This window comes from Neocloeon triangulifer, unplaced genomic scaffold, assembly GCF_031216515.1.
Source record: "Neocloeon triangulifer isolate White Clay Creek 2 clone unplaced genomic scaffold, ASM3121651v1 ptg000006l, whole genome shotgun sequence".
Lineage (NCBI taxonomy): Eukaryota > Metazoa > Arthropoda > Insecta > Ephemeroptera > Baetidae > Neocloeon > Neocloeon triangulifer.
In genome coordinates, this window is record NW_026775549.1 from 831,138 (window position 1) to 847,135 (window position 15,998).

At 39.4% G+C, this 15,998-nt stretch overlaps 2 protein-coding genes across 9 annotated transcripts; one reads left to right on the forward strand and one right to left on the reverse strand.

Annotated features, from left to right (window-relative positions):
* Window positions 1-1,127: 1,127 nt before the first annotated feature.
* LOC132194348 (inositol hexakisphosphate and diphosphoinositol-pentakisphosphate kinase 2) lies at window positions 1,128-13,243 on the reverse strand. 7 transcript variants are annotated; one of them, XM_059615560.1, is made up of 26 exons: window positions 13,084-13,243; window positions 11,848-12,119; window positions 9,521-9,712; window positions 8,912-9,143; window positions 8,700-8,866; window positions 8,545-8,646; window positions 8,306-8,496; window positions 8,057-8,251; window positions 7,911-7,997; window positions 7,580-7,854; window positions 7,371-7,532; window positions 6,188-6,494; window positions 5,926-6,134; window positions 5,649-5,875; window positions 5,345-5,596; window positions 5,149-5,217; window positions 4,875-5,002; window positions 4,692-4,809; window positions 4,531-4,557; window positions 4,166-4,276; window positions 3,997-4,097; window positions 3,784-3,947; window positions 3,656-3,697; window positions 2,816-3,214; window positions 1,792-1,992; window positions 1,128-1,630 (listed from the first exon to the last, which is right to left on the reverse strand). In XM_059615560.1, exons 2-26 carry the CDS (start codon window positions 11,956-11,958, stop codon window positions 1,197-1,199), a joined length of 4,503 nt encoding a protein of 1,500 aa, XP_059471543.1. In that variant the 5' UTR covers window positions 11,959-12,119; window positions 13,084-13,243; the 3' UTR covers window positions 1,128-1,196. The 7 variants fall into 7 exon arrangements, with proteins under 7 accessions (XP_059471543.1, XP_059471544.1, XP_059471548.1 ...); XM_059615561.1 differs by having other exon boundaries at window positions 7,371-7,520; window positions 8,700-8,854; window positions 9,509-9,712; XM_059615565.1 differs by having other exon boundaries at window positions 6,188-6,422; window positions 7,398-7,532; window positions 8,700-8,854; window positions 9,509-9,712.
* Window positions 10,949-15,248, forward strand: LOC132194351 (uncharacterized). Of its 2 annotated transcripts, none has more exons than XM_059615577.1 (4): window positions 10,949-11,106; window positions 13,866-14,706; window positions 14,762-14,900; window positions 14,960-15,248. In XM_059615577.1, exons 2-4 carry the CDS (start codon window positions 13,916-13,918, stop codon window positions 15,116-15,118), a joined length of 1,089 nt encoding a protein of 362 aa, XP_059471560.1. In that variant the 5' UTR covers window positions 10,949-11,106; window positions 13,866-13,915; the 3' UTR covers window positions 15,119-15,248. The 2 variants fall into 2 exon arrangements, with proteins under 2 accessions (XP_059471560.1, XP_059471559.1); XM_059615576.1 differs by lacking the exon at window positions 10,949-11,106 and adding an exon at window positions 13,255-13,741 and having other exon boundaries at window positions 14,960-15,247.
* The last annotated feature ends 750 nt before the right edge of the window (window positions 15,249-15,998 follow it).

Here is a 15,998-nt window from a genome sequence, read left to right on the forward strand (position 1 = left end):
GAAGCTTTAATTGCGTCTTCATTATTAGCTTATGCGACACGCGCAAATACCACTTTTCAAGTACCAAGTTCAATAAACTGTATCTTGTTGTAGCGCAATAATACCTTAAAAATCCGATTGTTTGACGAAATTTTAATTTTTTTTTAACTTTAAGTTTTGGTACAAATTAATGATATTTAACATCAGGTCTGTGTGAATTATTTTTTGCTAGAAGTAGCTTTTTCAGGAATTTTTTTTCCTTTTCAAATTTTGTGCGCATTTTTGTTTCTTTATTTATCTCAATTAGGTTTTGCAATATTTTTGGCACGAAAATTTAATTGCGACATTTTCTGTCCGTTTTTTCTGGTACGTATCAAGTTTGGTGATGATGTTTGTTCAAATATTAATAAAAAGCTAATTTGTGATAAGGACGATCCGACATCCTAATATATCAGCACTTTCAACGGTTAAATAATTCGCCTGTTTTGTTAAAAGTTTGCGGGCCTAATTTTGTTGAAAAGCATTATCAGGTCAATATCAAAAGACCTTTTCCACGAAGTACAGCCTCTCATAAGCCGTATGTACATATTATAGGCCACAGCAAAATTGAACAAGGAGCGCTGAGTTCATTGCTCCTACTAGTCTAGAATATTTATCAGTACATGCACACCATCGTCATATTTGCTCTAATGAAATTGCAAGCATTTATTCGGTCTGCGTTCTGTTTGTGCAGTCAAGAACGAAAGTTAGTACACGTTTTTGAGAGAGTTAAGTGGTCATTGCTATTATTTTATGTATTCATTTGGTTGCCAAAGGCCAACCATCTGCTAATTGAAAGAGGATCATAAAAGTCGTTATATAGCTGCACAAATATTTTTATCTTGATAGAAATTGTCTTTAGCCAGAAAAGTTTGAATAAAATTGATAAATTTAATCAATATATTTAAATTTTGTTTTCCTTGTTAAAGCCATTTTTATCGATTTCTTATTTAAATGAAACCTGAATGAAACAATAAAAACGCCCACTGAATGAATAAATGGGTCGTCCGAGGCAAGCTCGTGAAGAGTGCACAGAGCGCCACTCTCAATTTCCGCAATGCCTACAAAGTGCATATAAATAGAGGGTTGACAAGTAAAATTGATCTGTATTTAAATTTTCAACAATGTAACTATAATTTATTTTCACTTTTCACAAAATAAAAAATTCACATGATTCATTATGACGGTGGTGGAGGCAAAACAGTGCTTTGCGCGTCAGTGCCACTGCTGGGCGAGTTGCTTTCAGACTCGGGCGGCACCAGAGGTTCTGCTGGCCAAAGCGGCTCCTCGGTGACCGTGACGTCAGGCGCGTGGTCCTCCTCGTCAGAGCGCTCGTTCAGAAAGTCGTCAGGGGTGGTGGCAGAAGAGCCGGCGGGGGTGGCGTTGGAAGGGTTGTTTGGAGGAAACATGCCGGCCGCAATCTGCGTAGGAACCATTCCGCTAAAATAGTTGAGCAGACCCGGCGCCCCCTCCTCACTCAGCAGACTCGCCGAAAGGGACGAAGGGGCGGTCGGTTCGCCACCGACAAAGTAGTCGATCAGAGAGGCGGAACCGTTGGGCGAGGAAGGTCCACTCGAGGACACAAAGGACGGTGGGCCGCTCCAGCCAACGCCTGAAATATTCACATCAGAGATGAGCAACACAATTGATTCGGAGACGGGGTGAAGACATTTGAACTTATCAATATGTTCCCATGCAGAAGGATTCACTGCAAACTTAATTTTAGCAGAAAATAATAATGCAACGAAAACCAAATTTAGAGGTCACTCTTACTGCTGTTGCTTGGTGATTGGAGATCGTTCGGCAGACGGGGAAGATTTCCCGGCAACTTTGGCGGCGAGGCACAGGACGGAGGCGTCCGGAAAGGAGCAGCCGTCATCCGTTCGAGAAAGGCGTCCAGCTGGCGCAGGGAGAGAGCGTTGTGAAGAGTCTCGAGTGGCCGAATTGGGGGAACTCCGCCGCAGCCCTCAATGGCTGAAATCCATATAAACATAATTCAGCATTAGGTGAAATTTTACTTCAAATGCAATTGACAATCAAACGTAAAAAAGGGGACAAAATAAAAAAAGGAACATCCTTCATTACTTACTGCTTTAGAAGAGTATAAAGGTGAAAATGGAAGTATTAAAACTTTTGTTAACCTCTCTTGCATTTCAAAATATCTTATAAGTAAAATTATTTTTGCGGATTTTCTTTTGCCAAAACTTAAAATGTCTTCTCAATAATTTGTATCAATGTTTTGAAAGTTAATTCCAAGAATTTAATTGTATGTAAAATTTTCAACAACTAACTGGTCCACGGCCAATCAGCTAACTACTCCAAACATTACATGAAATATTACGCTACTTGCAGCAAATAATTCCAAGATACGAAGCGGGAAATGGGACACGTATTTAATATTTGAAAATTATCATTTCTTCCTAGGCGTGACTTAAAGTGAATGACCGTTAGCTACCAGTGGGTTGGGGGTTACGTGAGGTGGCAATTATTTGATATATAAATAATTTTAAAAATTTCAAGCATTCCAAACTGATTCCAAATACTCTTTATCCTGTCACAATATTGAATAAATCGCCGCGTTCCACATCTTAATTCTCTTAATGCTTTGAATAGTATTTTCGAGTTTCTTATCCGATCGGCCATGGAAATTCATGACTGTATTAAATGGAGAATAAGTAAATAAATAATAGCTCTTGTAATGGTAAAATTTAAATTTTCAGTTTAAAGTGTGCAAAATTGGTATTGTTTTGATTGTATTAAAAAAATGAATGAGAGGGAAAGGCATAATGGTGCGCACCTGCGACGGTGGGGATCTCGTGGTCATGCTTGAGGAGGCAGGGGGCGCTGACAGCCGCCGTGCCTCCACTGATGACGGCCGTGCTGAAGAGGCTGGAGGCGGAGGCGCCGCCTTTGCCGAGCATCTTGAAGAGGCTGGGCACCTGGTGGGCCAGCCGACGACCTTCGGCACCTGCGTTCAGGGGAGGTAAGGACGAGTGTGTGCCGCACGGCGTCGAAAAGGAGCGCACAAAGAGCGAGGAGAGCGGCGAGGAGGGAAGGGTGGGCGAGGACGTTGCGTATGCGGACAGGAGCGGCGCCGGAGCCGACGTCGGTGATTGCGAGCGCGGGCTCAACGGCGCCAGGGGCGGGTTCAGCGAGTGGGGAGCCAGGGGACACGGGGGCAGAGACCAGGGCGCCACTGGAGACCACAAAGAGAGAAGAGCAGAAATGATCAAAAGAGAGAAAATGACATTAAAATATTCAGCGACTTCTTCATAGCAAAATGTGATTTTTTTAAACAATTTCTTTGTTAATTAAAAAGTTTTTTAAAATATTATTAAATAATATCAAATTATTTCAATAATTTTTTACTTTTCAATTACTTTATTGCTGATTGTAACAAACAACTGAAACTCAGAAACAAAACAAAGAAAAAAAGACAAGAAATAAGACAGGCGATTAAGAAAAGAGTAAACAGAAAGAAAAGAAAACCGGTGTGAGTGGCAGGTCTTGGGATTGGTAAATAGGCGACGGCCAAACAGCACACAACTCAATCAACAAGTTATCAAACAATTAGCAGTCAAAGAGTTAATCACGAGCCAAGCGTATGGAGGATTTATTGTGACTTTGTGCCCAATACCTGGCCACTGGGCTGCATCCAGACTCTGGTATCGCGCCCCATCTGTTGGCAGGCACATCACAGATCATATCCGGGCTCGGGGGTTCATACTCTTTGCCACACAAAAGCTCTCACAAGTGCAAACTTACCCTTGTCATGTGTCGCCCTCTCCCTCTGGTGGTCGAAGCTGCGAGACCGAGGCTCGTAGTCATCGGCGTTCAGTTTACTGCGATTTAAGGAGGAACTTCTTTGGTTGCTCTCCTCGGCAGCCACCGTTGCAAGATTGATATCTCTTGGAGGACTTGCTCTACTTCTATTTAATTGATCACTAAAAAGTTTAAATACGTTCACAAATCTCAAACCTTATTGGAATTGGTTCCGATGATCTCAATATTGATGAAGACGAACATGACAGCTCATCTGCGGCTTCATCAAATTCGTTGTCTTCCTCGGCAAGAGCATCCTATAAAAAAGTTAAATTTAAAAATATATATTTTTTTTTTGTAATTTTTGTGATCTTTGATTACGCACAGGGGTAGGAGTGACCTTGTCCTGCTTTGGTTGAACTCCCATCATTTCGTCCATGTTGAGATCTTCTTCGTCTTCCTCTTTTGTTGTACTTCCGCCAGAATCAGAGCCTTGCTGCAATAAGAATAACCAAATGAAGTAAAAGATACATCGTGCCGCTGATTTTACACAAAAGAAAAAACTTGACAAATTTATTGCCGCCTTCTAACTTTGTGAATGAAATCAAACTAATTGTATAATTCAGGATTTTTTTAACCATAGAGGAAGAACTAATATTGCAAGCATAGCACGGTAGAATAGAAACAGGCTTATATAGGTCTAAAGGGTTTAGGTCATAGAGCACAAAAGTACATCACTTGCACAATTACCTTGCCCACTAAACCAGTCCAAAAAGCCTGCTGACACAAATAAAGTGGAGTTACTAAAGGGCTTCATAGAGTCAATAAAATCCCAAAAACTTGGAGCAAGGGTGGGAAATTTTATAAATTTGAGCAGCTCGGTTGAAAGGATTGAGGAAGATTATGCATACCATATTTTTTGATGCTGCAGAATCGTTTCTGCTGTGGGGTCGAAAACCAGGCCCAGGAGGCAAATTTTTCTGGACACAGCAATTTACTCCTGGACTGAAATGCAGCTCTACGTGAAATCTACCAAATGAAGTATTTTAATGCGTTTTTTTTTTTAAATTTATTAATATTTTTGTAAATTTTACCTAGCCTCAGAAAAAGGATCTTTAGTTGGGTCTTCGTAAAGCATGATGACCACTTGTGCCATGTAATTGAGCTCGGACACCATGGATACATACTGCATTGCACGGCGCCACTGCTCATCCTTTGCTTCCTGAAATGGAAAAAGTAAGTTCAAATTGCCAGGGAACATTCGATGGAAATTACAAAGCAAATGAACGGATCCAATTCTAAAATAAAAATTACAGAATAGTCAGCGCTGTCATGCATAGAATAACACTTATTCCATCACAGACTTGCCTTATTTGCATTGCTTGTGTCAGGAGGACAGGTTGGTTCTATTGTTTCAATCTCTGTTTGGAGCTTTTTCTGAATTATACGACAAGATGTTAAAGATTTAGCAAAAACGTTAGTGTGAAAAGTGCAATACATTAATTAATTTTGAGAAATAAGCAGAAAATTTAATTTCATCATGAAATTCTAGCCTACAACTTACGTCAAGAAGGCCTCCATAACGAAGAACGGTCAGTAGAGAGTGCACATGACTCTCGCTAGTGAAATAAAGGCGGGTGCGCACATGGCGTCCTGGGCTGGACACTCCGTGAGAGTAACGTGGGTTCAGTCGGTTCACACTCTCTTCACCAAATTCTTCAATATTTCTCTGCAAGTCTGCTCTGATTTTCTTCAGCAAAGGTGTGCAGATTCCCTGACCAATCATCAGCTTGTTCTGCTTATTCAAGCCGTACTCCTGCGTAGCCGAGAGTCAATTTTATTTACTTTTAATTTCATTCAATATTTACTTGAGGTATCACTATGTCAGCCAGGTACTTTGCGCAAATATACAACTCTTCAGCTTGCTCAAATTGAAGAGTGTGCTGGTTGTGCTGGAGGTCGTATTTGATGCAGTCATAAATGTCAGGAATTTTCGAAATGTCAAACGACTTGTTCTTTGTGGAAAAATCCTTTTCGATTTTGCCCCACCGACGGCCCATCAGTTCCCATGTTTCACCATGGTATAATATTGCATCTAAAATTAAATCAATTAATAATTTAAAGGTATAAAATAGCACCGTCTACCTTTAGTTTTTGGGTCTTCACGTTTAGTTCTAACTATGGCAACTAGCTTTTGAATCAAGTCGTGGACTCTTTCACAGCACCTAACAGGATTTTTCACAAAGTCAAGGGCGGCAGTAATGGACGAGGCATTGCACGGATTTAACTTTTCCCTGTCTTCCTTGGTAAACTCTTGGTCCTGCTGCATCAACTCGTGCAGCTTTGACTTAGCCCTGGAGATATACTTTGTATAAACTTGCAAATTTATATTATAAAAATTATATACATATTCTGATGCTTGCTGGAGTCGCAGTCGTTGTCTAGCAAGCCGTTCGTGTTGGCACTCTTGACCATTTGAACGAGGATGGGGGTGAGTTCGCCCTCGAGAGCCAGCAGCCCCTTGGCAAAGGCAGCCGCCGTCATCTGGACACGGCCCTCGTCTGAGGCGTAGATCTTGAGGTCGTGTCTGAAGGTCGAGTGCAGCCGGAGCAGGCCGAGTCCCTGAGTACCAGCGTACTCGCCTGAAATGTGGCAGCAGTCAGCCACAGGCCCCTCTCTTTGAATCTGCTCTGCAACGCTCGGTCTCGGTCGTGCTGCTCACACATACTCTCACTCAGTTTAAATTGGCTTTTTCCAAAAAATTTTGAAATAAAATTTCTTATAAATAATTTAAGATGGTATAATGATATTTAAAGAGAATTAAATAATATAAAGTGACAAAATAAAAGAGTTAGAACAACAAAAAGATTTAGAGATAAAGCAACAGAAAAATTACACATCCCTGCGCTTTAGTAAAGAAAATTTTTTACAAAGAGAATAATTGTGGTCATGCTTTTGGTACTGTACTTTACTGCGTTTAATGAGAACTGGGACTGCATGTAAAATACACAAATAATGATCTATGTAAGTCGAATGATCAACTAGACGGAGAGCAAAAAGTCAACCAAAAACAAAAGAGCATTTCCTCATCCACTCTCACATTGCAGCAGGCAGATTCTAATTCTAACCAAGAGGTCATAATATACTAAATAATATATTTTTTAAATTCATGAGTAGAGACCAAACGCATTTGCAAATCTGAAAACTAAGGTGGCCCAACAGAGAGTGTCAACTGAGACCAATCTTGTTAGTTTCGCCAAGATCTAGAAATGTGGCCAGCAACCAGTCACGCACCACTTGGCCATTTCAATCAACCACACATTCAATTTAGCCGTGGAACCTCCACCGAAATTGCAAACCGAATCAAGACATTATCACACACACACATTTTTGCTATTTATGCCTACTCAGTTAATTAAGTGAACATTTCACTGGTTCTAAGGCAAAAGCAGATTGTTTAGAGTACAAAAACCATCCTGAGCCGCAGCGTACGTTTTTATACCAACAACGCACTTGCGAGGCTCAGCATGGTGTGTCAAATCAAGTGATTAGGAGCGTTAAAAAGGCGATGTGAGCATAGAGGGGCTCACCCGCAGCTGTGTGCCTAAACCTTCTACCTTGGCCTCCTGGGTACATGCAGCGGAAAATTCGGCCCAGCTCCTCTGCCTGCACCCGTCCAGCCGGGGTCAGTTCGCCACCCCACTTCAGGATGAGCACCAGCGATGGCTCTTTTGGCAGGTCTAGGAAAAGGCCTTAAGTTTAATTGAAAAACCATTGCAATCAAGTTTCAGTCTCTGACCATCATCGCTGCTTGAGCCTCTGGGTCTGCCTCTCGGTTGGTATTTCATTTGAACTTTGCGGTTGATTCCAGAAAAGTGACCGTACATTTCCAAAACACTTTTCAGCTGCTCAAGTTTCCCTTGCTTTTCTTCCAATTCTGGGTCAGCAGCTCTGTGCTGAATTTCTGTCAGCAGCGAGCGAGCCGTGTCGAGAATTTCTTGCAATTGCTTTGGTTTTTTCAACTTCACATGACCTTTTCTGTAGCCGTCGTACTTTTCGAAAATTTCAAAGAATCTATAAATTATTATTAATTTATTGAACACATTTTTATCATTTTTGTATTTATTTACTTCGGATGCCGAACTTCGACTTTCATTTTCTGTTTTGGCGTTCTGTCACCATGTCTAATCACAGCCACAACACATCTCAACTCCATCCTGCATTTGGAATGAAACAAAAATTATGTAAGTATTGATAAAAAAAACTTGAGTATTACATTTTTCCAAATGTTGTAGGAACGATTGGGGGATCATCTAATTGAAACGGAACATTCCAAGGGATGTGCAAAGTAGGGGCGAGCTCTCGCAAAATCATATTCCCTAGGATTTTGGCACAGTCGTCGTAGTACTTGTTGGAGTTCTTGACAAAGCTGAAGCCATTCACATCGCAAACAAAAGATTTACCATTTGCTCTATAAAAAATATATTATGTAATGGGGATTAAATTTTTAAATCCAATAGAGCACCTCAATAAATCAAAACCGCACACAGTCTGCTTGAATGCCATGCAAACCTTGCGCGAGATTAGCTTTTCAGCATTGCTCAAAATGACAGGATAGCGGATTTCTTTGCCCTCGCTGTCTCGCTCTACTTTGCCGTCCAAGGCAGGAGACTTTCGAGCCTCGGCATGGGCGTAATCAGGCCCAACAGTGTAAACCTTGATAAAAATAAGTCAGACACAAGAGCAACAAATAATATCTCTCACTTTAACATCAGTCCCATCAGTTGGCATGAAATCCTCGTAAATGAAAGAACCTGTCTTTCTAACTCTCGATTCTGGCGAGTAAACGGAACTCCTGCTTCCAATCTAAAAAGACAATCTAGATCAAAACTGGTGTTAAAAAAAGAGCTTGAAAGTACCTTTCTGAAAAGTCTCTGACTGCCGCCGCCAGCAGAAGTTGGATAGTAAATGTAAATATTATGATCCTCGGCCGAAACTGGCTTCTCGACAAAGGGCTTATTGAACACAACTCCATTGACTTCGACGTGATCCTCCGACTCCACCAACTCGTGATCTAAAGCAAGTTCTGGATGTCAATTTTCTCTTTTACCGAAAACTCCTTTGTTCCTACGTCTCGGATCGGGCGAGTCTCTGTCCAGGACAGCATATCTGGGAATCTCGATGCCCTCCTTCGCCAGTATCGAGTACACTTTCCGCCGGTCCTGTATGTCGTACTGCATGTGCAGGTTGTTAATGATGAAAGGGTTCCGCAGGTTGGCATACTGAATAGCCTTGTCCAGCGGGAAGCCCTTCGAATGGAATGAGATGAGACAGTCGCAAATGGGCCAGTTTTCCACAGGCTCCTGAGGACAAAATTCTAGTTTTAGTTTTTCTGTATACAAAGCGCCAAGAAATAAATAAAGTATGGTTAATGACTCGGAACTTGGATTCCAGCTTAGTCATGCATGTTAGCTCGCAAACAATAAATTGTAAATCAATTTTAAGTGTGAGAATTAAAGCACGTTCGTGATAATAACCAACACCCCCTTCTTCATCTTCGGCGTGCATTATTGCAATTTTAGTATTATAAAAAATTGAATAGAAAAATCATTTGCAAACTTTACTTTATTGAGATGAGATAGAGTTTAATTTGAGAACCAAACAAGCTTGCTGAGAAGCTGAGCGGGGAAGACACCTAGTTACAAAAAGCAGGAGGAACAAACGAGACCTTGAGAATGACCTCCTCGTTGAACACGACGATCCTGAGGTACTCGAACTCCTGCAGCCGAGTGAGGATCTCCTTCATCGGCTTGGACTGCGACTTCTTGGCCATGGCGCACACCCCCACCACCACCTGCTTGCCGCCGTCTTCGCCGCTGGACATTTCCGTGTCCAAGCCCAATCCATTGTCGTCCAGACTTGAGCCTTCGCCCTGCAAACAAATTCGCACGTCACACAGGCGCTGATAATCATTTTGCGGCGCTAATGAGTGAGATAAACGGAACGAAAAAATAACAGAGAGACAGCGCAGAGGAAAAACAAAAACAAATTTTTAAAACTTGACTTCTGCACAGGTTATACATAATTATTATTTCATCTCAAATTGTGTGTGCTGAAAACGAGGCGGAGTTTTTCGGTCGGTGATGACGGAGCGCAATCAGGGCTGACAGAGACAAGCTTGCATTTTTTTGCATAGTACACAAGCATTATAATTAATTAATCAATTTAAGAGTTCAATTAAAAATCTGCTTCGAGCAGCAGCTGGAGAGGAGCAGAGCTAGCACACTCCTGTGATTTTTAACAGAGATTATGGATTATTTTTAGGACAAGTTAATGCTGGATGATTGATGTTTAAAAATGGATGTTATGGTTATCAACAAAGCACTAAAAATTTAGCTCTGGGTTCAAATTAGTCTTTTATATTATTTAATTACAGCATTGGAAATTCGTTTTTTTTTTCAAGAAGAATTAATTTGGACACGTAAAAAACAACAATAATAAAAAAAATAGATATTAAATAGTAAAATTTACAACTAATATGATTTCTTGCTGTAATCTTTTGTACGTGGAAATTTTAATTTTGAATAAAAAAGTAAATTTTCAATAAATTTTCAAAATAAAAATTTAATACTCAGATTTACGTTATATTAAAAATAATTTGTAATTTAAAAATTATAAATAAATAATTTAGCAATTGTAAAACACGGCAAAATCACAAATAACTAGGCTTTTCCTTGTTGAGAACATGTGTTATTTTTAACAAAATTCTCAACGCGGAAAACTTCCATATATTCAATTCAAACTATAGAATTTTTTTTTCAATGAAGAAAAATATTTAAAAACATCAAATTTAAATTAAATATTTTTGTTAGTAAAAAAAATGAGGGTATGCAAGAAAAACAGACATTTTGTCCCCAGCAGTCGAGAAGGACGCTGACGTCTGCTCGGACGCGCCACCAGTCGCTGGCCCACTGCCGGACATGCTCCATGCCGGAGAAGAGTCGGCTGCCGAGTGAGTCGCGGGCGGGCGTTTATCATCCATCGCGACTCGCGGCCGGCAGATAAAGAGCGGAAAAATAGCATGTGTGTTAATTGGGCATGCGGTTAGCGGCGAGCAGCGAGCGAGTGAGCGAGTGAGGGAGAGCGCGGGGGACACAAACAGCCGCCGGGACAGTACCAGCAACAGCCAGTAGGGCTCTGCGTTGCTGTCCACGTCCACAATGCACACGCCGGGCAGACGCGCCGAGGAAGATTTACCACCGTCCATCCTCCGACCTCGACAGCTTCAGCAACGACAAAGCCGGAGAGAGAAAGAAAGAGAGACAAGTAAAAATCATAAAACGAAAAGAATGTAAAAGCCGAATGAAAATCATAATTAATTCTGCTACAAAATTACAATGAAATCAAAATTCGAAAAAAAAAATATAATGTTACAAAGAAAATAGATTCAATTATCATTTGATCAATGAAGGTCAAATCAGGTCAAATCAAAAAATAAATATATGGAAAAAATGGGTCGATTTGAAGAAATTAAATATTTTTATAATTAATTACATTATTGCTAAATGAAAATTATTTTCACCAAAAGAATTCACAACAAATGTTGAGATTTTTCAATTTTAAAAACATCAGATAAAAATTTCGAACCAAAAAATTTAATCTTGAAATGCCATTTTCTCAGAAAATTTTATTTTCTTGGTGCAAGGAAAATTTGGATGTAGTTTAATGGGTTAAATGAGAAAATCTTCAAAAATTTGTAAATATTTTTTTCTTAGTAATTCTAAAACAAAAAATTAGCCGATGTGAAAAATGTTTTGTTTTAAATTTTAAGATCATAAACCCATTTTTTTAACGTTTAATTTGTTTTTACCAAACTTCGAATTTTTTTAAATACAATAAATTTCATAAAAAAAATGGCAGAACTTTTTTGGCTAACAAATAAAACGTTGATAAGTTACTTAAATTTAACATCCAAGGTTTCCGCCTTTTACTTTTTTTTTATATAAATTAAAAAAGTTCTCACTCCCGATTTGATTAAAATTAAGAAATGTGTTGTTTGCAAATTACTCTCAGTTTGGCAATGCGTTCCTCGTGCAGGTAGGAGGGCCTGGCTTTCTTGAGTCCCTGGTAGCCGTGCTCCAGTTCCGTGTAAGACATGTCAGTGGAACTGCGTCTCATCCAATTCGTGGTTCCCACGACTCATTATCAAAATCACTGGCGCGCCTCTGTTTTTTCCGCCAGCAATTCCAAACGCCTTCCTTCTCAGTTGCCCTTGGCTTTTTTTTTAATGTGATGAATAACGAAAAAGCAGCTCTCTTCAGTGGGGACACCACGAACTCCTGAAATCACGATCAGCCCGAAATAGATATTTGAGTGGCCTGTCAAAAACAGCTGCCGCCCATTCAACATGACAATCAAAATGCAAACAAAATTATAATTCAAGTGCCTGTTGAGTTGAGCGGCTTCGGTGAAAGTAAATTAAAGATTAAAATTCATTTGTACTTCATTTATTGGAAAATTATTTTAAATGCGTAATTTTAAATAGTTTTTCATAAAAAAAATTGTTAATTTCAATGCAAAATATTTTTTAAAACATTGATTTTTGTACTAATTTATATCTTAATTATTTCATCAAATATTGATATATTTAAATTTTGAACACGACAGTTAATTTAAATTCTAACGAATTAAAAAACAAATTGATTTTTTTAATTAATTTAATTCAAAATAACAAAAATTGCATTATTAATATTTAATATTTGTCAGATTTTTGTCATAAAAATGAATTAAAGTTTTCAATTTTAAATATTCAAGGGAAGAGAAAATTTTGCTGTTATACATTTTTTTCTGTATTTTTTGTATTCTTCTCCAGAGTTCGTAATTGCGCAATGAAATGACCTACTATCATGTTACGTAGGTGGGCAAAATCAATACAAAAATAAGCCCTGCTCCACGCAGTTATTGATTTCTCGCTCAAGTTGTGCGCCACTTTTCTTGCTCTCGGGTGTCAGTGTTATATTTTTAAACTCTTTGAAGAGGAAAAATAAATTAAAAACAGCATTGAAGGTCGAGCGTGTCGGCCGTTGACACTGCACTTGAGACGAAACCGAAAGCACGGGAATTTGCCATTGACGAAATATAATCCGAGTCTTTGGCAAATTAATGAGACTTTGTCGGGCGATTTATTGTATATTTTCTGCCTTCGACTCTCTTCACGTCGACGGCAAAACAAAATAAAGGGATCAAGTGCAAACAGGGGACCCCTGGAAGCACAACGAGATAAAAATAAGTACTCTCTAATACCTTGCTTGGCGTAAATACAACAACCGTTGTCCTCTCTTATCAAAGGGCGAGGGACTTGCAAAGCACTCGTGCTCACCGCACTCCGCGACGACGAAAATTGCGAAATTTCGAAGATGGCGGGGCGGGACTGGGGCAGCAGGACACCAATGCAGTGCTGCCACCGTGACGGGGCTGAACAACAACAAAACAACAGCTTCAATGGTTCCCACGACCCCTGTTCGCTAGAGCACCTTTTGCTTGCATGTCCTCGACTAGCTCCTGCAAGAAAAAATCTGATGAGCTGCCTTAAACAGCTCCATCTCAACTCCTCTATCAATCTGTCTACAATCCTCTTAACAAATAATAGACAAATCTATTTTGCATTGCATGCCCTGTTTCAGGTCATCTTTCCTAAATGTAAATACAACTAGTAAAAATTAAACCAACATAAATAAGACCTGGCTAAATGGTATTAACTATAGCCAATTAAATCAAAATACAACAACAACAACAAGCTTCAATGGTTGCTGACCAGTTACGGTTCTCGACCAAATCTTTATCTTTATCGTTGATTACGTTGGTACACATGGCCAAGAACTGTAGTCACTGTACTGACGCGATTTCTGATCAAAACAAACTTGGGATCCCACGTGTGTTGGAGAAATAGCTTCTTAAAAAGGCATGCATTTTTAATTGAATTATAGTTCAATTGATCTTTTGAGTTTCTTGATTGCAATAGATTATAATTGATCTTCAAATAAGCAGGATTTTAATTTTAATTTGATTTTTTCTTTTTATTTAAGGCGTCGTCCGCTTTTGTTTCTGATTCAACGCTTGCAAGCGCAGCTTCGAAATGGTGAGGAAGTCCCTGACGCCGTTTCCAAAGTCTGAGAAAATCATGGGCGTCAAAAAGGAAAACACGCCTAAATCTGGCTTGAAGTCCAAGGCCCTGGTCGAGACTTCGCCTGTGTCAGCGTCTCCTCTTTCTCTCAAAAAGAAGAAAAAGGCGAGCATGTCCGGCTCGTTTGAAGTGTCCGAGGTGGCCGACGTGAAGTTGCCGGAAATCCCTGAAACTACGACCCCAGTTAGTGGAAAGAAAAAGAGGAAGGCGCTGTTGAATGTTCAGCCGGAATCTGAAGAATCGACCCCTGCCAAGGTGAAGTCTGAGAAGAAAAAGAAATCTTTGGGTCTTGTCAAAACGGCAGAAATCATAAAAGAAGAGGTTGTGCTTTCGGGAAAGAAATCGATGAAAAAGAAATCCATCGTGCCAGAGAGTGCCGAAAGCACCACTGAAGACGGACAGAAGAGTTTGTCTGCTAAAAAGAAGAAAAAACTTTCTCTTGAAAGTACCGAGCAACTTCAAAGTCCGGTCTCAAAAGCACTAAAGAAAAAGGGCCAGGAATCAAAAGTTGCCGAGGACTCTCTTGATGTTTCCGTCCAGTCACCGGAGAAGAAGAAAAGAAAGAGGAAGAAATCGAAAGGTCCTGCTGGAGAGCCGGGTTCTGCTGTGAAGAAACCAAAAGTGGACGGAGAAGAATCAAATGTTGAGGAGGAAACTGGAAAATCTCCCAAGAACGAACAGACGCCCAAGAAGAAAAATGAAAACCAGAAATATACTTTATTTGTTGGCAACCTCCCCTACGAGTAAAATCTCACAATCAATTTATTGAACAATATAATTTCATGTTCATTGTTTTAGCGTTACTGAAGAAAACATCAGGGAACATTTTGGAAAACACGGAATCAACATAACCAGAGTGAAACTCCCAAGAGACAAACAAACGCAATTGATCAGAGGATTTGCTTATGTTGATATTCCAGACAATGATCAATATGTTGTAAGTGAAAATACAATTGTGTATTTTTCTGATTTCTATAGATGAATTTATTATTTCAGAGAGCTTTGAAGATGGATGCGTCCTTCTTGAGCAAGCGGCGTATCAGGGTGCAGTTTACGTTGCCAGGCAAAAAGTCGCAACACGGCAGGATGAAGGTGATCGTGGCCAAAAACCTGAAGTTGCATGCAATGAAGAAAAAGGGCATTTTGTTGGCTTAGAAATTTATATAATTGCAAAATATTATGATCGAAGGCTAATTTGAGGAATAAACATTTAAGGATGGATATTATTTCACTAGTTTTTGTCGACATTCATATAACTAAAGCACTAATAAGATCACACAAAAAAATTTTAAATCATATCAATTTATAATTTAGGTGCACAGACTAATATTATAATCTGTGTTTAGGTGTTCCATTTATTCCTATATGAAAAATCTAGGTTAAAAAAATTTAATTAAAAAGCGAGGTTGACTTGACTAGCAATAAAAATGCAGTTGGTTCGTAAGAATTTCCGAATGGTTATTATTCGTCTGGAAAATAGTCGTAACAAGATGATAATAAAGATATACATACACAGTGCACAGTGACTGATTTTCAAAATCAACTCTACTGCAGAAGTATGACAAAAATAATAGAAAAGAGCAAAAGCAATGGCTTCATGATTAATAGAAGTAGTAGTAGAAGTAGAACAACCCTTAGGAGTAATCATCGTAAAATGTTGTAACATACAGTTAAAATTCTGCCATGGAATAACAAGAAGCATCGCATGGAGGACTTGTGCGGCTAAATTTTTATATTTTATTTCTCTTCTCTCGCTAAAACCTCTTTTCTCCAGCAAGCCTAGTGTGTCCCCCAGCATTAAATTTTAGTTGAAACACACAAATTAGCACTAAAGAGATTGTAGTTTTCAAGAAATTTAAATTTGCGCTCTCATGTTTTGAGTCAGACGTGGCTGCTGCTTGACAGAATATGACCCTATTCCCCTTCGACTAGGCAAAACAAAGGGCAGTGCTAAACGACGCACGCAAGCATTAGGAAGAGTAAGGTACCTTGGCAAAGACTGAAAGACTCTAATAAATTAAGTATAATTAAGGTA